The sequence below is a fragment of the Microcaecilia unicolor genome, chromosome 5 (genome assembly GCF_901765095.1).
Source record: "Microcaecilia unicolor chromosome 5, aMicUni1.1, whole genome shotgun sequence".
In the NCBI taxonomy this organism is placed as follows: Eukaryota; Metazoa; Chordata; class Amphibia; order Gymnophiona; family Siphonopidae; genus Microcaecilia; species Microcaecilia unicolor.
Genome location: NC_044035.1, coordinates 346195411 through 346219184, shown reverse-complemented (window position 1 = coordinate 346219184; position 23774 = coordinate 346195411). Strand labels below are relative to the sequence as shown.

The window sequence follows — 23774 nt, the reverse complement described above, 5'->3', positions numbered from 1 at the left end:
CGCAGGGGGCTGCTTAGGCGCACGCTGTTGACGAGAACGAGCGCGCTGGGGCTGTCCCTGTGCCTGACGAGGCCTTCGGGCCGGCTGGTTGTACCTACGCTTTGCAAAAGAATAGGGTGCAGCCTGCCGTGCCCGGGAAAAACGCCCACCCGTGGGGGCGGGTGCTGAAGGCGCCCGGTGGGAGAGCTTGTCGAGAGCGGTTTCCCGCTGATGCAGTTGGTCCACCATCTGCTCGACCTTCTCACCGAAAATGTTATCCCCCCGGCAAGGGACGTCAGCCAGTCTCTGCTGGGTGCGGTTGTCCAGGTCAGAGGCACGCAGCCATGAGAGCCTGCGCATCACTATACCTTGGGCCGCAGCACGAGATGCCACGTCACAGGTGTCAAAAATCCCCCTGGACAGGAACTTTCTGCACGCCTTCAGCTGCCTGACCACCTCCTGATAAGGCCTGGACTGCTCCGGCGGGAGCTTATCGACCAGGTCCGCCAGCTGTTGCACATTGGTCCGCATGTGGATGCTCATATAGAGCAGGTAAGATTGGATGCGGGTCACGAGCATGGAGGATTGGTAGGCCTTCCTCCCAAATGAGTCCAGAGTGCAAGACTCCCGCCCCGGGGGCGCCGAGGCGGTATCCCTCGAACTCCGTGCCCTCTTGAGAGCAGAATCCACGACCGCTGAGTCATGGGGCAACTGGGGCCGCATGAGCTCTGGGTCAGAGTGGATCCTGTACTGGGACTCTGCTTTCTTGGGAATGGTGGGATTAGTTAGTGGTCGCACCCAGTTCCGGAGCAGCGTCTCCTTCAGGACATTGTGCAGCGGTACCGTGGAGGACTCTCTAGGTGGTGATGGATAGTCGAGGACCTCGAGCATCTCGGCCCTCGGCTCTTCCACAGAGACCACGGGAAAGGGAATGCTTATAGACATATCCCGCACAAAGGAGGCAAAGGAGAGACTCTCAGGAGGTGAGAGCTTCCTCTCCGGTGACGGCGTGGGGTCCGAGGGAAGGCCCGTAGACTCCTCTGAGGAGAAATATCTCGGGTCCTCCTCTTCCCCCCACGAGTCCTCATCCTCGGTATCGGACATTAGCTCATGTAGCTGCGTCCGGTACCGGGCCCGGCTCGACGTCGAGGCACCGAGGTCTCGGTGTCGTCGAGCGGTGGACTCCCGCGCCGGCGGGGACGGAGCTCCCTCCATCGACGTCGACGGGGACTCCACCTGCGTGGCTGTCGAGACCGGCACCGCAAGCGGCGGCGGTGTCGACTGCCCCGGCGCCGGGCTAGAGCTCGCCGGCGCCACAGTCATCGGCGCCGAGGGCGCAAGCACCCCCGGCGCCGGCACAGCCTGGCGCATCAGCCCTTCCAGGATCCCCGGAAGGATGGCTCTGAGGCACTCGTCCAGGCCCGCTGCCGGGAAAGGCGGTGGGGCCGGTAAGGGTGTCGGTGCCGGAAGCTGCTGGGGGCCAGGAGACGGCACCGAGGTGCCGGAACCCCGACGCGTCGGTACCTCCACCACCGACGGAGATCTCTCCTCTCTGCGATGACGCTTCGGCGTCGACTCCTCTTCAGGGTGCACCGAGGGCTCCCGGTGACGGCGCTTCTTGTCTTTTTTCCGGTGCACGTCACCGGTGCCGGAGGGCATGGAGGAGGAGGAGGTCGATCCCCCTCGGTCTCGGGGTACCGGGTCCGACAGGGTTCGGTCCCGTGGCTCACGAGTTGAGGGAGTGACCGGGGCCGACTGCCCACGCGGTCTCTCTACCCCACTCTCGCCGGCGGACCGGCGGGCCGACGGGACCTGTTCTCCTGGGGTCGCTGCCATCGGTGCCGATGTCTCGGGCATCGATACCGGTACCGAAGAACCGGTCTTCGATACCGATGCCGTCGAGGTCGACGTCGAGGGGCCGGCGCAAGTTCCAAAAAGACGGTCCCGCAGAACTTGCCTCGCAACCTGAGTCCGTTTCCGGAGACCGAGACACAAAACACACGACTTGAGATTGTGCTCCGGCCCGAGGCACTGGAGGCACCAAGCGTGGGTGTCGGTCTGCGAGATCGGCCGGCCGCAGCGACCACACTTTTTAAATCCACTCGGGACCTTCGAGGACATCGACGGAAAAATCGCGTCGGCGAAGTCAAAGTCGGCAATGGTGGCTAAAATCACACCACGAAAACTGAAACCGACCGAGCGGCCACTAGGCCGCAACGAGGCGTCCCCGCTAGAAAGCGAGGGAAAAGAAGGAGCGCGTGCTCCACACGCGCAAAATTCTTTTTTTTTTTTTTTTTTTTTTTTAATAAAAGAGAAAGAAGAAGAAGAAGAGGCCGAACAGGCCAAAAGCGACGATCCGCGTAAACGCGGTCGAAAAAATCCGGCGGCTGAAACGAGAGAGAGGGGAAAACACAACTCTCTCAGTCGCGGAAAAAAAGTAACTGGCGGGAGCGGTCGCGCACGGGCGGGAAGACGGCCGCGCATGCGCGGTGGGCGTGCCCTGCGTGTCGACCGTCCCGCGAAGCTTATTTCCGGTTGGTGGGGGCTGCCGCGGACGTCACCCAGTCGTGAGAACAAGCAGCCTGCTTGTCCTCGGAGAAACATTGCTACTGGCTAGAATAATGATAGTTTCACAAGTTCCCCAGAATTATAACTTCTTAACAAATGAATGGGACTTGTATCTGTAATCCTAATATAATACCTTTTTTTGTTAGTTTTTAAGGACCTCAGCAGGGATTAGAAATGGGTTGTAAATTCTTGTTGCTCGAACGAAGGATCCCTATATCGTCACTGGTCCAACAACAAATTTTTATGATTTTTGTAGTTTTATCACACATTCTTTTTCTACAATTAGTTCATTTTTTCGGAACTGCCAAAACCTCTAGGGTACATATATTTCAAGAAATACTTAGCTTGATAAATATCGGCTCTGGAGAGCAATTTGGCCCAACATGAATCATGAATCGCCGCCAAGCTGCTGTTTCGAGAATCAACCCTCCTACAAAAAAGAAACCATTATTAGGTCCAGAAAAAATTATTTTTAGAATGTCTATAGCATAAGATATTCTCTACCTGTGTTAAGCCAAACCATACATGCCGACTCAATTCCTGTTAAGATGGCGATGGCGTGTATGTGCTGGACATTAAATAAACAACTGACATGGAGCCATGCCAATCAGGACTCTCGATTCAATTTAAACCATTTGAATCGAGGGTCCTTGACTGGCAAAGCTTCATGTCAGCTGTTTATTTAAAGTCCAGCACTAACACGCCACCGCCATTTTGATTACAGGAATTGAGTCAGCATTTATGGTTTGGCTTAACACAGGTAGTGAATATTTTATGCTATAGACAATTCTAAAAATAATTTTTTCTTGACCTAATAATGGTTTCTTTTTTGTAGGAAGTTTGAACCTTGAAACAGCTGCTTGGCGACGAAACATGATTCATATCGGACCAAATTGATCTCCGATATTTATCAAGCTAAATATTTCTTGAAATATATGTACCCTAGAGGTTCTGTCAGTTCCTAAAGATGAGGTTTTGGTAGTTCCTAAAGATGAACTGTAGAAAAAGAATGTATGATAAAACTACAAAAAACTATAAAAATTTATTGTTGGATCAGTGACGATATGGGATCCTTTGTTCGAGCAACAAGAATTTACAACCCATTTCTAATCACTGCTGAGGTCCTTAAAAACTAACAAAAAAAAGGTATTATATTAGGATTACAGATACAAGTCCCACACAAAATAGGCACCATTTACGGGTGAAGTTATAAATTTGTACCCACAGAGATTGTAAAATAAATTTGAACTAGCATTTACAGAATTTGCACAAATTTGAAATTGAAATTATAAAGTATGGATGAACTGCTATACTTAGAAAAGCAAAATTAAATAAACATTTATTGTTCTACATTTCTCTAGTCATAAAAATGTAGACAGTGCCTGAAATCCTTTAACTGGAGCTGTGCTTGTGTGTTCTCAGCTAGGGGTTGTTTTTCAGTAAATACTGCATAAAAGAACCCAGTTATCTACCTTGATTATTTTCAGTTTGTGCTTTGGACTTGTTCTGTAGAATACAGAGACCTGGAGTTGGAAAACAGAAAAAAGAAAAAAAAAAAAGAAGAATCCTGCTGCATTATTTATAGTATGGTATGAAATGATCCCAATGGTGTCCATTTAAACAGCATCACCTTTTTGACAGCAGATGACAATGTCGACTCCTCCAGGATTTCCAACTCTTCTCCAGACATGGCTTCAAACTTCCCATTGCAGAGGCCAATGTTCCTGCCTGAAAGAAAAATGTGATAGAACTTCCTTCTATAGAAGTCACTACAAGTTTATTTTTAACAAAATGGAAATGTGCCTTCATCACTTGGGGGGGGGGGGGGGGGGGGGAATTATCAAACATATAAACGGCAAGTGACTGTACTCACTTGCAAATGCGCAGTACAGACTTCCTTCTCTGTCCCGCCCTCGCGTCAAGACGTCATGACGTCAGAGGGCGGAACAGAGAGGGAAACAGAGTCGAATTGCTGCCGCTGCCGCCTGGAAAGGAACATCGCGCGAAACAACCTCCACCCTCCCCCCATCCCCACTCCCGCCCCCCTCCGTATTGGGCCCCCTGCACTGACCTGACAGCACCTCTCACCTCCGTGTGGAGGCTGTAAAAAGGGGGGAGGGAGGGGGATGTAAATAAGGTGGATGCTATGTGTGGATGAGGGGGGTTGCAAAAAAGGGTGATTCTATGTGTGGGTGCAAGGAGGGGACTGGAAGAAATATGGATGGTGTGCGAGTGCAGGGAGGGGAAAGTAAAAAAGATGGATGCTATGGGTGCTGGGGGGATAGGAAAAACATGGATGGTATCTGTGTACAGGGAGGGGGGGCCATAGGCACCGACTCCGTGCGTGCTTGAGCACCCCCAATATTTGACCCGCCGGAAGTCCCGGAACGGAAGTTCCCAGCCAGCCCGACCTGCGCTGCCCGCCCTCTTCTCCCAGTCCTCTGCCTCCCCCCCTGCCTGCGTACCGCCTAGAATTTAAAAGTCACTATCTTACCTCGGGGTCTGGCGGCAGCAGTGAAAGGCGAGCAGGCTCGGCGCTTCAGCCTGCCTTCCCTTCTCTCAAGGGCGGGACCAGAGGCAGAGCTGAGAGAGAAGGGAAGGCAGGCTGAAGCGCCGAGCCTGCTCCCGAGGTAAGATGGTGACTTTTAAATTCTAGGCGGCATGCAGGAAGGCGAGGGGCAGGCGGAGGACAGAGAAGAGGGTGGGCAGCGCAGGTCGGGCTGGCATTCGGAGGAGGGAGAGAGAGAGAGAGAGAGAGAGAGAGAGAGAGAGAGAGAGAGAGAGAGGGAGAGGGAGGGAGGGAGAGAGGGAGGCCTGGAACTCGGAGGGGAGGGAGGGAGGGAAGGGGGCTTGGAACTTGGAGAGGGAGGGAGGGAGGAGAGGGAGGGAGGGGGAAGGGAGGGGAGAGGGGGAGGGGGGCCTGGAACTCAGAGGAGAGGGGGGCCTGGAACTCGTAGAGGGAGGGGGGGGCGGAGGAGGGGGGGAATGCACCATCTGTAATTTAAAATTTCAGCACCCCCAATCATTTTGAAAAGTTGGCTCCTATGGGGGGGGGGGGGCTGTAATATTGGTTAAATTATGACAATAAACTTGCAGAATTTGCAAATTTTGTGCACAGAATTTTAAATTTTTTTGGCACAGAATTCCAGCAGGAGTAAACATACATGGGACAGAATGAGACTTGTGCTATACAATAAACTTTACCAAGATCAGGTTAAAATAGTGAGGCCACAGTATTAACGTGCACATCAGCACAAAAATTAACTTAAGTCCACTCTCGGTTTCACTAACCAGTCCAATTTCATCCTCCACTCTCTCCCTGCACAAAGCTGATGGGACTGGTGCACCCCACTATGTCATATAAGCTGAATGTTCGTCATGGCCCCAACACATACAACGAGGACTTATTGGCCCCCAACATCTGACCCCCTTTCCCCCAAAGACATGTTCAGTACAATCCCAGTTAATCGACCTTCAGTTATCCGACACTCTGGATTAAATGAAAGTCAATTAACTGGGCTCCACCCACACTTCTCCCAAAGTACTTCTTTCCATGTCCTTCCCCAGTCACCCAATCAAAGTAGATTCCACCCCACCCCCCAACAGGGTCTACCTTCAGAAGCCCTTGTGGTTCAGCAGTGCCGTGAATTCTGGTGGTAGCCTCGCAAAGACTACTGGCAGAGTTCACAGCAGCCATTTTGAAAACGGAACTGGCACAGGCAGGAACGAGTGAGGATCACTCTGCCCTGAACTCACTGCTGAACCACTAGGGCTTCTAAAGGCAGAGTCGGGGGGGGGGGGGGGGGAGAAGAAGGCGGCTCCTTTGGTCAGGTGATTGGGAAGGAACTGGAGGGGGGGGGCAAAAGCTGGGAGGCGGCTGCTGTTTGGGTGGGTGGGCAGGGTTAAACTGTGCTGAGTGGGGCTAGTGGGTGGGCAGGTGAAGGGAACCAGTGCCTCCATATTACCTGATTTTTGACAACCTTTCGGTCCCAATTAAGTCACATAATCGAGACTCTACTGTACATTAAGTGAGGGCTCAGCAGTCCTAACATCTGATCCCCAGCACAGTGGTCTGTCATCCCCTCCTGAAGCAAAGATCAAGGGTCCCATACACTGATGAATACTCCTTTCTCTCTCTAGTCTCCCCATTCCTTCTGATGAAAAAGTTAAAAAGATGAGTACATGAAAGAGTAAGCATGCTTCCCTCCCGCACCTGGTGATTTCCAAAATGGCACCAGTTCAGCTTTTGTGCATGTTTAACTTTACTGCATAGCCTGGGACTTCATTGGTTTCTCTTGCTGTCAGTACACGGGCCATGAAGTTCAGCAGAGTCTATAATGCACACACATACTGTATTTCTGGCACAATGACTTTTGTTTTCCCGCATTTGAAAGCTTTGGAACCTTCAAGTAAGGTAGCCTTTTCTTCAGCTTTGAGGTGGATAAGTTTTGGAATTATACATAGAGCTGTTCTGATAAGCACAACACTGAACAATTTAACAGCACTTCATAAGATTCTGTGACCCCTGAGGTGGGCCAAGTGTTCTCCACAAACCCTCTCGCCTCCCCTTGGAGTTCAATTCTTTAGCTACATTACATGACTGAAGAACTTGCGTTGGGTCTGTTCAGTTGTGGTGCTATCAATAAATCTCTTGTTTTGCAGCTCTCTTTGGCTCCTTGTGGATTTGCCATTGTCCTTTCCTACTTTCATTCTTTTTGTACAATGACTCAAAAGGAAAATTTCCTACCAATAGCCAATGCTGTTTCCAAGGCATCTCCTGTTATCATTTTCACAGAAACACCAGATTCAAGGAGGATTTCAACTGCTTCTTTCACACCAGTCCTTGGAGGATCAATTATCCCAACCAGACCTAGAAACATAAGCCTCCCCAGCTCTGGACCAGACGCAAGAGCAAGCACTAATAAGAGAGAAAGAGAGAGAAGACTAACAATTCAATATTTTATTAGGCAACAGTTTCTAGTATTTTGTGTTTGCAGAGTTCATTGCAATTATATAGCAGTATTGCATACGAAAGATGTTATAGGCAGTTTACACCCCCAAACCAATTTATTCTTTTGCATTAACATATTTCCATGTAAAAACAGAGTAGTCATAAACACTGTTGTTGGAAAGTGCTCAACAATGAGATAGCTGCCTATGTTTCAACCAGCTAGATTCAAACATCCAAGGTACAACCTTGGCCAGCAATGCTGCAGTTGAAAAGTTCACCTAAAAAACGGTGTGGGGGTGTGTGGGGGGGCAGGTGCTGTTGGACACCAGGAAATTATTTATAAATCAAGGGGACGGGGGTCAGGGCTACTACACTACCAGGGACATCTGGGCAGGGGGTCTGCATCAGGGATTACATTAGGGTCTCTCCTTAGTGGAGGAGTAGCCTAGTGGTTAGTGCAGTGGACTTTGATCCTGGGGAACTGAGTTTGATTCCCACTGCTGCTCCTTGTGACTCTGGTCAAGTCACTTAACCCTCCATTGCCCCTGGTACAAAATAAGTACCTGAATATATGTAAACTGCTTTGAATGTAGTTGCAAAAACCTCAGAAAGGCGGTATATCAAGTCCCATTTCCATTTGCCCCCTTTCCCTTTCTACACTGTCTTCAGATCTGTTGCTACATTTCTCACCCGGTAGATATCAGTGCACAGCTCAGAAACATTTCTATGCTATGCGCGGATGTCTACTGTACGAGTTAACTTTAGCACTGAAACCCTTTCTGCATCATGCGGCCCATAATAAATGCATAGACTGCTAGCTAACTGCATGCTTCTGCCTGCGGTGGCTTTTTGCATCGGCCCCTCAGCTAAGGAGTACTCCAGGCATAGCCTGAGAAACACTGCCACAGACATTTCATTTCTTTTTTTATACAATATTATCCTGTTTATAGTATGTAGTGATTTTTGCTTTGCTTTTCTTACAAATGGATGCAAGAGACTTTTCTCTTAACTTATTTTGAACTGACTGTGTAACATTCTCTCGCATAAATCTATAGCCCCCTCACATCTCAGCTTGAGTACAGAAGCATTCATCCTTCCAATCATATTATTTTTATTGCCAGAGAGCTTTTTCAGTCATTTTTTTAAACCCTTATTTCATACCAAGTTGTTTTTCATGTTAAAAGGAGTCAGGTAAAAAATACGGGGGGGGGGGGGGGGGGGGGGCACATTTCATTTGAAAATGGTAAACATGTGTTTACAAACTACCACCATAGAAATATCTAAATATTCAAATCCCTTTTATTTATACCCTCCATGGCTGCTATTTATAGATATAGGACATTCATATCTGCAGAAGTAAGGCACAATCAGTGTTCTGTGCGCAAGCTGTTTGTATTATCATAACACCTTAGAAGCCAGAGGCAGTGGAGCTAACACATGGATGTGTCAGGAGTGAAAAAAGGGGCTAGAAAACAGACTGGCAATAGAAGTACAAATTTATTTATTTATTTATGACATTTCTATCCCACATTATCCCTAACAGATTTCAAGTTCAATGTGGCTTACAATCCAATACTACTACATATCCTAGAGTACTTCAGAATTGGAGGTAACGTTCTCAATTGGTTCAAGGGATTCCTAACCACACGATCATACCAAGTGACATCTAACTCGACTACTTCAGCCACATGGATACCTAAATGCGGAGTCCCATAGGGATCCCCCCTCTCGCTGACTCTATTCAACTTAATGATGATATCCTTGGCCATCTCTTATGAAACCAAAACCTCAACCCATACATATACGCAGACGACGTAACGATCTACATCCCATTTAATCAAGATCTAAAGGAAATTTCCAATGACATCAACCAAAGTCTCCATATATCATGCATTCATGGGCGTATGCATTTCGGCTGAAACAATGCAGAAAAAAACCCAATGCCTAATACTCACTTCTCAACACAACAAGAACAAATTCACAGCCATTAACACACAAAATCTGAACCTTCCAATTTCGGATACCCTAAAAATTCTTGGCGTTACCATCGATCAACACCTAACACTCGAAACCCACGTGAAAAACACAACCAAGAAGATGTTCCACTCAATGTGGAAATTAAAAAGGAGTAAGACCTTTCTTCCCAAGGAATGTTTTCCGTAACTTGGTACAATCAATGGTGTTTAGTCATCTAGACTACTGCAACGCACTCTACGCCGGCTGCAAAGAGCAAATAATCAAGAAACTTCAGAAAGCCCAGAGCACTGCAGCTAGACTCATATTCGGTAAAACAAAATATGAAAGTGCCAAACCCCTACGACAAAAACTACACTGGCTCCCACTCAAAGAACGCATCACGTTCAAAATATGCACCCTAATTCACAAAATCATTCACGGAGATGCATCAGCCTACATGTCAGACTTGATAGACTTACCACCCAGGAATGCCAAAAGATCATCCCCGCACATTCCTTAACCTACACTTCCCTAACTGTAAAGGTCTAAAATACAAACTAATGCACGCGTCAAACTTTACCTACTTGAGCACACAGTTATGGAATGCATTGCCGCGCAACTTAAAAACGATTTACGATCTAACAAACTTTCGCAAACTACTGAAGACCCATCTCTTTAACAGGACATACCACAAAGATCAACCAATGTGAATACACACAACTCTTCCACATATATTCAGAACTGTCTTACATCATTTACTTATTATATTACTATCATGTTTGATCATTATCATGTAGCCCAAGATCCTTCTGTAACACTAAATGTCTATTCTCTATTATACTTCCACTATTCATGATGTATTGTAAGCCACATTGAGCCTGCAAAGAGGTGGGAAAATGTGGGATACAAATGCAATAAATAAAATAAATAAATTTAGTACAAACATATTATATTTATAGATATGTCTCATCTGTGATTTGAACAGTGAAATATATGTTAATTTGAAAACAAGAATAATTTCTTTTTAGCTGCATTCAGAAATGCAAATGTATATACATGAAACACGATAAAGACTTCTAAGGGGCTGATAATACAGGCAACTTGAGTAGATATATTAGTGCAGAAATGAATGCTCCACATATATAAAGAGAAGCCATTAAGGATTTAAGTAAAGACTATTTGAATAGTAAGATGTTCCACACTGGTTTGTGCCTAAATGAAGTGGAAAAACTGGATTTATTTAGTACTTGTTTCTGAGCACTTGCTTATAGCCATGGTATAGCAGCAAGGAATTTGCAAAATCAGAAAACCAGGCTGAAGATAGGACCCGACATGGTGAACTGGATTAGGAACTGGTTGACGGACAGACGCCAGAGGGTGGTGGTTAATGGAATTCGCTGGGATGAGGGAACGTTGAGTGGTGGAGTGCCTCAGGGATCGAGGCTGGGGCCGATTTTGTTCAATATATTTGTGAGTGACATTGCCGAAGGGTTAGAAGGTAAAGTTTGCCTTTTTGCAAATGATACTAAGATTTGTAACAGAGTGGACACCCCAGGAGTGGAAAACATGAAAAAGGATCTGCAGAAGCTAGAAGAATGGTCTAAGGTTTGGCAATTAAAATTCAATGCGAAGAAATGCAAAGTGATGCACTTAGGGAGTAGAAATCCACGGGAGACGTATGTGTTAGGCGGTGAGAGTCTGATATGTACGGACGGGGAGAGGGATCTTGGGGTGACAGTATCTGAGGATCTGAAGGCGACGAAACAGTGTGACAAGGCGGTGGCCGTAGCTAGAAGGTTGCTAGGCTGTATAGAGAGAGGTGTGACCAGCAGAAGAAAAGAGGTTTTAATGCCCCTGTATAAGTCGTTGGTTAGGCCCCACTTGGTGTATTGTGTTCAGTTTTGGAGGCTGTATCGTGCTAAGGATGTAAAATGAATTGAAGCGGTGCAAAGAAAAGCTACAAGAATGGTATGGGATTTGCGTTACAAGACGTATGAGGAGAGACTTGCTGACCTGAACATATATACCCTGGAGGAAAAGAGAAACAGGGGTGATATGATACAGACGTTCAAATATTTGAAAGGTATTAATCCGCAAATGAACCTTTTCTGGAGATGGGAAAGCGGTAGAACTAGAGGACATGAAATGAGGTTGAAGGGGGGCAGACTCAAGAAAAATGTCAGGAAGTATTTTTTCACAGAGAGAGTGGTGGATACTTGGAACGCCCTCCTGCGGGAGGTGGTGGAGATGAAAACGATAACGGAATTCAAAAATGTGTGGGATAAACATAAAGGAATCCTGTTCAGAAGGAATGGATCCTCAGAAGCTTAGCGGAGATTGGGTGGCAGAGCTGGTGGTGGGAGGTGGGGCTAGTGGTTGGGAGGTGGGGATAGTGCTGGGCAGACTTATACGGTCTGTGCCCTGAAAAAGACAGGTACAAATCAAGGTAAGGTATACACAAAAAATGGCACATGTGAGTTTATGTTTTTGGGCAGACTGGATGGACCGTGCAGGTCTTTTTCTGCCGTCATCTACTATGTTACTATGTAGCTATAATTCGGGTTCTTTTTTCCCCACATGCTTCATTTTGCACTTGCTCACATTAAACGTCATCTGCCATCTAGCTGCCCAGTCTCGTAAGGTCCTTCTGTAATTTTTCACAATCCTGTCGCAAGTTAACGACTTTGAATAACTTTGTGTCATCAGCAAATTTAATTACCTCGCTAGTTACTCCCATCTCTAAATCATTTATAAATATATTAAAAAGCAGCGGTCCTAGCACAGACCCCTGAGGAACCCCACTAACTACCCATTTAACCCCACTCTCTGTTTCCTATCCTTCAACCAGTTTTTAATCCACAATAGGACTTTTTCTCCTATCCCATGACCCTCCAATTTCCTCTGTAGCCTTTCATGAGGTACCTTGTCAAACGCCTTTTGAAAATCCACATACACAATATCAACCGGCTCCCCTTTGTTTGTTTACTCCTTCAAAGAATTGAAGTAAATTGGTCAGGCAAGATTTCCCCACACAAAAGCCGTGCTGACTCGGTTGTACTTCATTTAGCCCATTGTGTTTTGACAGCTGATAGCTGCCAGCTCATTCAATTTCATGACATATGTAATCAATAGAAATAAAACAAAATAAAACATGGAAAAGAAAATAAGATGATACTTTTTTTTATTGGACATAACTTAATACATTTCTTGATTAGCTTTCGAAGGTTGCCCTTCTTCGTCAGATCGGAAATAAGCAAATGTGCTAGCTGACAGTGTATATAAGTGAAAACATTCAAGCATTACTATGACAGTAAAATAGATACCATTGGAGATTCTACATGGAATGTTGCTACTATTGGAGATTCTACATGGAATGTTGCTATTCCACTAGCAACATTCCATGTAGAAGGCTGCGCAGGCTTCTGTTTCTGTGAGTCTGACGTCCTGCACGTATGTGCAGGACGTCAGACTCACAGAAAAAGAAGCCTGCGCGGCCACATTGGTGATCCGCAAGGGCCGACTTCTACATGGAATGTTGCTAGTGGAATAGCAACATTCCATGTAGAATCTATAGAAATCAAACAAAATAAAACATGGAAAAGAAAATAAGATGATACCTTTTTTTATTGGACATAACTTAATACATTTCTTGATTAGCTTTCGAAGGTTGCCCTTCTTTGTCAGATCGGAAATAAGCAAATGTTGGTAGATGACAGTATATATAAGTGAAACATCAAAGTATTTCAGTGACAGTCTAACAGGGTGGGGGTGGATAGGTGAGAGACAGGGAGATAGATATGCATGGAGACAGGAGGGTGACAAACAAAGCAGTACATTTCTATGGTTTATAATGGGCTAGAAAACCCAGATCTTTGTTAAGTCCTGTCTGGTGGGTGTCGTATGTAGAGTGTGAGCAGTGCCATGATGTACAGACACCTCGCAGCATAGTTTGTTGGCAGCCTGGAAAGGTAATGACATAAAAAGCACCAGTGAATGTCACTGGCAGTGTCCTACCTCGCAAGCCTCTTGAGCCCATGTTTTTTTCCTCCTGCAAGTACAGTGCCTGTTGCTGAGGCGTGAGAGGTTGTGGGATCCCACCGCTGTTGTAGGAATCACAATATTGAATCACTTCTTCAAAAGCACCTTTCATAAAGTAGATGTCTTCTTGTTCCTTTCAGGAAATAAACATAATGACTTTCTAGTTCTGAAAATGCCATCTGCTCAGGCCCTGCCTCTGCTGGGGAAATACAGGGTGTTGCATGTATCAAATGAAAGGTGGTTTCTGCTCGATCCTAGTTTACATAAGTACATAAGTAGTGCCATACTGGGAAAGACCAAAGGTCCATCTAGCCCAGCATCCTGTCACCGACAGTGGCCAATCCAGGTCAAGGGCACCTGGCACGCTCCCCAAACGTAAAAACATTCCAGACAAGTTATACCTAAAAATGCGGAATTTTTCCAAGTCCATTTAATAGCGGTCTACGGACTTGTCCTTTAGGAATCTATCTAACCCCTTTTTAAACTCCGTCAAGCTAACCGCCCGTACCACGTTCTCCGGCAACGAATTCCAGAGTCTAATTACACGTTGGGTGAAGAAAAATTTTCTCCGATTCGTTTTAAATTTACCACACTGTAGCTTCAACTCATGCCCTCTAGTCCTAGTATTTTTGGATAGCGTGAACAGTCGCTTCACATCCACCCGATCCATTCCACTCATTATTTTATACACTTCTATCATATCTCCCCTCAGCCGTCTCTTCTCCAAGCTGAAAAGCCCTAGCCTTCTCAGCCTCTCTTCATAGGAAAGTCGTCCCATCCCCACTATCATTTTTGTCGCCCTTCGCTGTACCTTTTCCAATTCTACTATATCTTTTTTGAGATACGGAGACCAGTACTGAACACAATACTCCAGGTACTGCTAACATGTTCCCAGTTGGCTGCTCTGAGCCAAGGTTCGCCCGCATATCTGCTATAACACAATCCACAAAAATGTTCAGCCTGGTTCCTAAGGGCTCCAAGTGCCCAGCTAGGGGCTCTGATGGTTTACCCCCCATTCCCACCCCCAATTCTTCTGCAATTCGGTTGGCTAAAAAACACCATCAGGCAAAAACACAGATATCTTACCGTGATTTCATAGTACATCAAAATTAAAATTGATCTTTATGCCCATCATTTCTAAATTAAAAAAAAAAAAACAAACAAACCCAAACCCCAAATACCTGCTGGCATTAAACAGTCCAATACATTTGTTTTTCCAAGGTGTACTGCTGAAAGTATTTTCTACCTCACTTTTTAAGGCACATTTCACTGCCATCCACTTCTGCTCGGAGCTAAATGGAATCTCTTTCTTCCTTATATACAGGTCACTTATGCTGTCTAATTCCATCTGTTGGAAAAGAAAAACAAAAAACAAAATTAAGACAATACTTGATGAAGTTGTACTGCCAAAATAAATCTCAGCTCTCAAAGGAACATTAAGGAATTAACAGTGACACAAACAAGTCATTACTTTTGCCCAGTGGAGGAAAATATTTGTTTAGCAATACAAAGAACAGAACCGATTTGCCTGCCACCAATAAACATTTTCCACTAAGACTAAATTGTGTACCTGGACGCCTTAAGAGAACTGCTGGTTGGCAAAGCCCAGTATCCTGTTTCCTACAGTGGCCAATCCAGGTCACAAGTATCTGACCAGATCCCAGAACAGATCTTAAAACAGATCCGAGTAAAAACAGATTTTATTTTGCTTACCCTAGAAATAAGCAGTGGATTTTCCCAAGTACATCTTAATAATGGCTTATGGATTTTTCTTTTAAGAAGTTATCTAAACTTTTTTTTTATTTTATATTTATTCATTTATAAACAATCATCAAGACAACTCTAGAAAATAGAAATACAGGCAAAGAAAAACTATATCATATAAAAATAAATCCCTCCTTAGAACACAAAAAGGAAACAGTTCAGTCTCTTGCATGAACATGCCATAGTGCAGTAAGCCAATTTCTGATGTTATCGGCAGGGTCCTGTAACATACAGTAGGAGAGAATCTCTGGATAATTATTATGAAAGGAGCAATGTTTAGTGACAAGGCTTCTACACCTTAAGAAAAATGTCAGGAAGTATTTTTTCACGGAGAGAGTGATGGATACTTGGAATGCCCTCCCGCAGGAGATGGTGGAGATGAAAACGGTAACGGAATTCAAACGTGCGTGGGATAAACATAAAGGAATCCTGTTCAGAAGGAATGGATCCTCGGAATCTTAGCCCAGATTGGGTGGCAGAGCTGATGGTGGGAGGCGGGGCTAGTGCTGGGCAGACTTCTACGGTCTGTGCCCTGAAAATGGCAGATACAAATCAAGGTAAGGTATACACAAAAAGTAGCTCATATGAGTTTATCTTGGGCAGACTGGATGGACCGTGCAGGTCTTTTTCTGCCGTCATCTACTATGTTACTATGAAACAGGGGAAGGAGACAATCAAAATATAGGAGATTAAACAGAAGGTAAGAATTGCTTTAACACAAGGCTTAACAAGTACTACTTCAAGGTCATATACAAATATGCAGGGTTAGTTGTTATATACACTACAACTTCTTCAAGTCCAAAGAGGAGCGTAATTGCTCTGGAACAAACAGTGGCGTACCTAGGGTATTTGACACCTGGGGCCGGTCATTTTTTTTAACACCCCCCTCCAAAATCCAGTACTAGGCACACCGAGAATACAAAACACTAGAACTATAGAGCAATTCTACCATACCATAAGCAGTAATTTCTACGAGTCACACAAGGAAAAGGAAAGCATCATAAACACTACAGTGAGCACTAGAACATCAATTTACCTATTGTAAAACGAAACCAGACAGAATAGTACAGATCGTGGATCCTGCACAGTCAATGCCAACTGAAAGCCATGTCTTTTTCACAAACACAGATACACCCTAATCCACTATAGAATAAGTACATAAGTACATAAGTACATAAGTAGTGCCATACTGGGAAAGACCAAAGGTCCATCTAGCCCAGCATCCTGTCACCGACAGTGGCCAATCCAGGTCAAGGGCACCTGGCACGCTCCCTAAACGTAAAAACATTCCAGACAAGTTATACCTAAAAATGCGGAATTTTTCCAAGTCCATTTAATAGCGGTCTATGGACTTGTCCTTTAGGAATCTATCTAACCCCTTTTTAAACTCCGTCAAGCTAACCGCCCGTACCACGTTCTCCGGCAACGAATTCCAGAGTCTAATTACACGTTGGGTGAAGAAACATTTTCTCCGATTCGTTTTAAATTTACCACACTGTAGCTTCAACTCATGCCCTCTAGTCCTAGTATTTTTGGATAGCGTGAACAGTCGCTTCACATCCACCCGATCCATTCCACTCATTATTTTATACACTTCTATCATATCTCCCCTCAGCCGTCTCTTCTCCAAGCTGAAAAGCCCTAGCCTTCTCAGCCTCTCTTCATAGGAAAGTCGTCCCATCCCCACTATCATTTTCGTCGCCCTTCGCTGTACCTTTTCCAATTCTACTATATCTTTTTTGAGATACGGAGACCAGTACTGAACACAATACTCCAGGTGCGGTCGCACCATGGAGCGATACAACGGCATTATAACATCCGCACACCTGGACTCCATACCCTTCCTAATAACACCCAACATTCTATTCGCTTTCCTAGCTGCAGCAGCACACTGAGCAGAAGGTTTCAGCGTATCATCGACGACGACACCCAGATCCCTTTCTTGATCCGTAACTCCTAACGCGGAACCTTGCAAGACGTAGCTATAATTCGGGTTCCTCTTACCCACATGCATCACTTTGCACTTGTCAACATTGAACTTCATCTGCCACTTGCACGCCCATTCTCCCAGTCTCGCAAGGTCCTCCTGTAATCGTTCACATTCCTCCTGCGACTTGACGACCCTGAATAATTTTGTGTCATCGGCGAATTTAATTACCTCACTAGTTATTCCCATCTCTAGGTCATTTATAAATACATTAAAAAGCAACGGACCCAGCACAGACCCCTGCGGGACCCCACTAACTACCCTCCTCCACTGAGAATACTGGCCACGCAATCCTACTCTCTGCTTCCTATCTTTCAACCAGTTCTTAATCCATAATAATACCCTACCTCCGATTCCATGACTCTGCAATTTCTTCAGGAGTCTTTCGTGCGGCACTTTGTCAAACGCCTTCTGAAATCCAGATATACAATATCAACCGGCTCCCCATTGTCCACATGTTTGCTTACCCCCTCAAAAAAATGCATTAGATTGGTGAGGCAAGACTTCCCTTCACTAAATCCGTGCTGACTTTGTCTCATCAGTCCATGTTTTTGTATATGCTCTGCAATTTTATTCTTAATAATAGCCTCCACCATCTTGCCCGGCACCGACGTCAGACTCACCGGTCTATAATTTCCCGGATCTCCTCTGGAACCCTTCTTAAAAATCGGAGTAACATTGGCTACCCTCCAGTCTTCCGGTACTACACTCGATTTTAGGGACAGATTGCATATTTCTAACAGTAGCTCCGCAAGTTCATTTTTTAGTTCTATTAATACTCTGGGATGAATACCATCAGGTCCCGGTGATTTACTACTCTTCAGCTTGCTGAACTGACCCATTACATCCTCCAAGGTTACAGAGAATTTGTTTAGTTTCTCCGACTCCCCCGCTTCAAATATTCTTTCCGGCACCGGTGTCCCCCCCAAATCCTCCTCGGTGAAGACCGAAGCAAAGAATTCATTTAATTTCTCCGCTACGGCTTTGTCCTCCTTGATCGCCCCTTTAACACCATTTTCGTCCAGCGGCCCAACCGACTCTTTGGCCGGTTTCCTGCTTTTAATGTATCTAAAAAAATTTTTACTATGTATTTTTGCTTCCAACGCTAATTTCTTCTCAAAGTCCTTTTTTGCCCTCCTTATCTCCGCTTTGCATTTGGCTTGGCATTCCTTATGATCTATCCTGTTACTTTCAGTTGGTTCTCTTCTCCACTTTCTGAAAGATTGTTTTTTGGCTCTAATGATTTCCTTTATCTTACTGTTTAGCCACGCCGGCTGACGTTTAGTCTTTTTTCCCTTTTTTCTAATACGTGGAATAAGAAACCATAAACTTTCTATTTAGACAAAAATTAAACTGAAACCCCAAGATGACAGATTCTGCATACAATGCAACACCACAGAAACAGAAAATGTCCCCTAATACTGTGCAAAATATAAAGACAGCAGATGTAAATTTGAAAAAAACTAACAAGTACCAATCACCACTTTACAAATTAACAAACAGAAATAAAATATTGAAAATAAAATACCACCATTTTATTGGACTAATACATTTATCTTTCTGAGGCCAAAACCTCCTTCCTCAGGTCAATGTTACAGTATCCTATCCTGACCTGAGGAAGGGTTTTTTTTCTCCGAAAGTTAGTCAAACTGTATTAAAATTAGTCCAATAAAAAGATTACCTTATTTCCATGTTCTATTTATAAACATTTATTACACAGCTAAAATGCCACTTTATCCTAAAGCAAAAAAAGAAAAACAAATATTTTATTTACAGTTAGTTTGTTGTCTCTGATTTCTGCTTTCCTCATCTTCTTTTCACGGTCTCCCTTCCATCCAGCATCTGTCTTCGCTTTCTCCCTGCCATCCAGTGTCTGCCTTCTCTCTTTCCCTGCCCCTGCCATCCAGTGTCTGCCCTCTCTCTCCTGCCCTCCATTGATGGTTCAGGCTCTGAACCAACTATTTCACCTTGGACATTTTTTTTAAAGAAACCAGAAGATAACATATCTTATTTACTGGAGGCAAAACATCAGGAGAAAACTTCAATATCTCAACTAAATACTTTTTGAAGATGTCCAAGGGAGAAGTGGACAGAACTTCTGGAAAGTTCAAAATTCATAAACTGGGCCTCCTATAATAGTTTTCCAAAGACTTGATCTGCCTATGAACAGCCTGCCTAACCACAGCATTCTTAAATACTTGCAGACTTTTAACCTCCAAACAAATTTGTTCAACTTGACCCAAAAAATCAGTTAAGGAATCAAATTTCCTAACCAAAGTTGTTACCTCTGTTGATGTCTTCATCATAGCAAAGTTTACAGTTTGCAGAGCACTCCAAATGGAGTCCATAGCTGTTGGATTATTTGTAGTAAATAATTAGCAGATCTTAGTACACACAGCTTCAGCTTTAGAAATGTTAATTTCTTTCTTCATCTCTCTCTCATTCACCCCTGAATAATTCACTGCTGAGTCACTTTAAAGTTGAAGTAACAAAACATCTGTTTACTCACAGTTTGTAGTTAGATTATAATCAGACAGGCTTATATATACATATTACTATACATTTGTATTATCAGCTCCTTCCATGTGCTTAGATGGTAATGGATGCTCACACCACCATAGATCCTCTCAGGTTAGGAGAGAACATGAGCTCCATGTGCTCCATGTGCTGCATGTGCTGCATCTGATGTGTCTAACCCCCACAGGAAGTTGCATAGCAGTGTGACCTCTCTAAGTAATTCACATCAGAGGTCACAGAGTAATCACAGAGAAATAATAGGTGACAGGCAATGCATGTAAAATACAATTACATTCCAACAAACCCCTTCTCATGCATAACTGTCATGCAATTATTTATTCATACAAAGTCCAAGCTTTATACGCAGATTCACAAAATGTTCTCTGGGTAACGGTTTGGTCATGATGTCAGCTGTCATCTCACTGGTGTGACAATAGTGTAGACTGATGACCCCTTCTTTCACCAACTCTCGCACGTTGTGGTATTTCGTTGCGATGTGCTTGGTGCGTGACTGAACCTTGTCATTCTGTGACAGTCGGATGCAGCTCTGATTATCTTCCATTATCTGGATTGGTCTCTTTTCAGCTATTCCGAAATCCAGCAAAAGTTTTTCAATCCACATCAGTTCTCTGCACGCTTCCGATACAGCCACGTATTCAGCTTCTGTAGAAGACAAACTCACAATACTTTGTTTATGACTGGCCCATGAAATTTGTACATTTCCATACATAAACACATATCCACTTGTGGATTTATAATCAGAATGATCCCCTGCCCAATCTGAATCACAGTAACATATTAGTTTTGGATTACTATTGGCTGAAATCTTTAATTTACAATCAATGGTACCCTTTAAATACCTTACCATCCTTTTAACTGCAGTCCAATCTGATTTGGTAGGTGAGCTGACCCTTCTGCTCAAAATTCCTACTGCATTTGCTATATCAGCCCTGTATGTGGTAGCTAGATATAAAAGCTTACCTATGGCTGATCTATATTGGATGTTATCTGGTAAAGGTTCTCTTACTGTTTCATCCTTCAGAAAATCAGTGATCATGGGAGTGCTTACAACTTGGGCATCTTGCATACCTAAACTTTCAATAAGCTCATTTATTTTCTGCTTCTGGCTTAGAAGATAAGAACCATCATTTTGTTTCTCAATTTCTATACCAAGATAGTATGACACATTTCCAAGTTTTTTTATCTCAACATTGTGGTTTAAACACTTTACAATGTCCTTGTACTCTTGCTCACTTTTGCTTGCAATGAGCAGATCATCAACAAAAGCTAAAATGTATGCATATTGTCCATTTGTGCACCTAGTGTACAAGCATTTATCTGCTTCACCTTGCTTAAATCCTAAATTTGTCAATATTTCATGCAATTTATCATTCCAACATTCTGCACTTTGCTTTAATCCATAAAGACCTTTGTTTAATTTACACACTAGCTGTCTTTGTTTTGTATTTATGAAACCTGTTGGTTGTTCCATGTACAAGTCTTCAGTTATTTCTCCATGAAGAAACGCTGTTTTCACATCAATGTGGTTGACTTGCATGCCTTTTGAGACTGCAATGCTCAGAAGTGTTCTGATTGTCGTGTGTTTCACTACAGGTGCAAACACTTCATCAAAATCTTCTCCATATTTTTGAAGATATCCCTTTGCGACTAATCTTGCTTTATACCTTTCCACTTTTCCTTGTGCATTCCTTTTTAACTTGAATACCCATTTGCATCCTATAGCTTCCTTGCCAGGAGGTAATTTTGTAAGAATCCAAGTATTATTTTTATCCAATGCATCAATTTCTTCTTGTGCAGCTTTATGCCATTCAGCAGCTTCTTCTGCTGGCATTTTCTCAATCTCATCCCATGTTAAGGGCTCTTGAGCTTCTGCTGACTTTGTTAGGTAAGACAGTCTTGGGGGTGGAACACCTTTGTTTTCCCTGGATGAGCGTCTGACAACAGGTTGGTCTGACCTTTCCGCATCCTCAAAATCTGAGAGTTCTTCTCCAATTGATTCCCCTTCTCCAACTGTACTGTCTTCTTCAATGATCCTTTCTGTGTCTGCTTCCTCTGCCTGTTCCTCGTTAGATACAGGTGAGTTGCTTTCAGACATCTGCCTTGGTATGGCATTTATATACACTGGCATGTCTATTATGGTTCTAGTTTCATATTCTGGATGATAAGGCTCATCTGGGATAATCCAGCCTTTATCAACCCTTTTGTTTTCATCAAAATATGTAACATGTCTTATGCCAACAATGCCAGTTTTCAGATTCAAAATTCTATATCCTTTGTGTCCTGGAGCATAGCCAACTAAAATGCCCCTTTCTGTTGTGGAATCCAGCTTATGCCTTCTTTGCTTTGGTACATGAGCATATGCTGTACTTCCAAATGTTCTTATGTGTGACAGGTTTGGCTTCCTACCATGCCATGTCTCATGTGGTATGCGCTCAGCGCCTTTAGTTGGCATTCTGTTTTGTAGGTACACTGCTGTGAGAATGGCTTCCCCCCATAGTCTTTTAGGGAGATTGCTATCTGACAGCATACATCTGGTCATTTCCACAAGTGACCTAAATTTTCTCTCTGCAACAGAATTTTGCTCTGGTGTATAAGCTACTGTTGTGATATGTTGAATGCCTTCTTGTTCTAGAAATGTGCGCATGCTTTGTGAAGTGAACTCACCACCATTGTCGGTCTGAAGAACCTTTGGTTTTCTTTCAAATTTGTTGCTCACCATGGCTACGTATTTCTTCAGCATGTCTGTGACTTGACTTTTTTCTTTCAGCAAATAGGCCACACAATATCTAGAGAAATCATCCAAGAATATTAGCACAAATCTGTTATTTCCCAATGATGGGATATTAAACGGTCCACATAAGTCACTGTGTATTAAGTCCAGCACTTTATTACTCCTATTTCCTGTGTATGCAGGAAATGAGGGTCTCACACCTTTTTGAGTAACACAGTCTATGCATTTCTCCATTTTACCAGCACTTGCACTTATCTGAATGCCGGTGGCCAGTTGCTTACTGTAAAGATCCTGGATCACCTTAGAATCACGATGTCCCAGGCGGCGGTGCCAGATTTCCAGACTACATTTACCATCATTCTTCCTTACTTGCGCCATATGTGAGGCTTCACCTGAAATGTTCAGCTTATAAACATCATTATGCATAAAAGCTTCAGCATACACTTCATCATTTTTAGAGATTGTGCACTTACTGTTTTCAAAATGAATCACAAATCCCTTCTTATCTAATGTAGATACACTAAGCATATTACAAACTGCTTGGGGAATATACAAGACATCACTTACAGGAATTTCTTTAACTTCATTAGACACTTTGCATTTTAAGAATCCAATACCTTTTGCTTGGATCTTAGCAGTCCCTGCGTTTGCAGTTTTAAGAATACCTTCCTCTGGACACATTTCCTGAAAGAAATCTTTACAATTGGTTAAATGGCATGTGCTCCCTGAATCCAAAATCCAAGTACTTTCATTTGAATTATTATTTACCATAGTCAAAGATTTTTCTGCCATTAGAAAGCCCTTGTGTTTATCTTTGTCCTTCATACATTTCCTGGTTTGAAAATTCTTTAGTTCCATTGGCTTAGGTGAGCTAGAGGGAGTGTTTTGTGTTTCCTTACACCATTTAGATACATGTCCCTCCTTTCCACATGAGTAGCAAATCAGCTTGCCCTTGGGTGGAGTTTTCCCATAGCTCCGCCTTCCTCTGTTCTTTGCCAAGAAATTTGTTTCATTTCTCTCTGACTTGCTTTGAGAACACATCTCCTCAGAATCATTTATTATGCATTCCTGCCTTAGTTTTGATGTTGCCTGTTCAAAAGATTGCCCTTCAATGGCCTCATTTACAGACCTAAAAACATCAAACTTCTTTGATAGTGAGGTAAAAAGAAATGCTCTTTTCAATGCATCACACATGGGAATTCCTGAAAGTTCTAGCTTTTGAAATGAAGACATAAGATGCATAATGTGATCATTACATTTAC

At 43.9% G+C, this 23774-nt stretch overlaps 1 protein-coding gene across 1 annotated transcript in view; it reads right to left on the bottom strand.

Annotated features, from left to right (window-relative positions):
• ATP2C2 (ATPase secretory pathway Ca2+ transporting 2) overlaps positions 1 to 23774 on the bottom strand; it is a 211102-nt gene that overhangs the window by 53391 nt on the left and 133937 nt on the right. Inside the window, exons 16-20 of the mRNA XM_030204530.1 lie at positions 14739 to 14840; positions 13469 to 13625; positions 7295 to 7465; positions 4178 to 4275; positions 4020 to 4070 (exon numbers count right to left, since the gene is read on the bottom strand). Of these exons, the coding sequence (XP_030060390.1) occupies positions 4020 to 4070; positions 4178 to 4275; positions 7295 to 7465; positions 13469 to 13625; positions 14739 to 14840 (579 nt within the window). The remainder of the gene's footprint in view (positions 1 to 4019; positions 4071 to 4177; positions 4276 to 7294; positions 7466 to 13468; positions 13626 to 14738; positions 14841 to 23774) is intronic.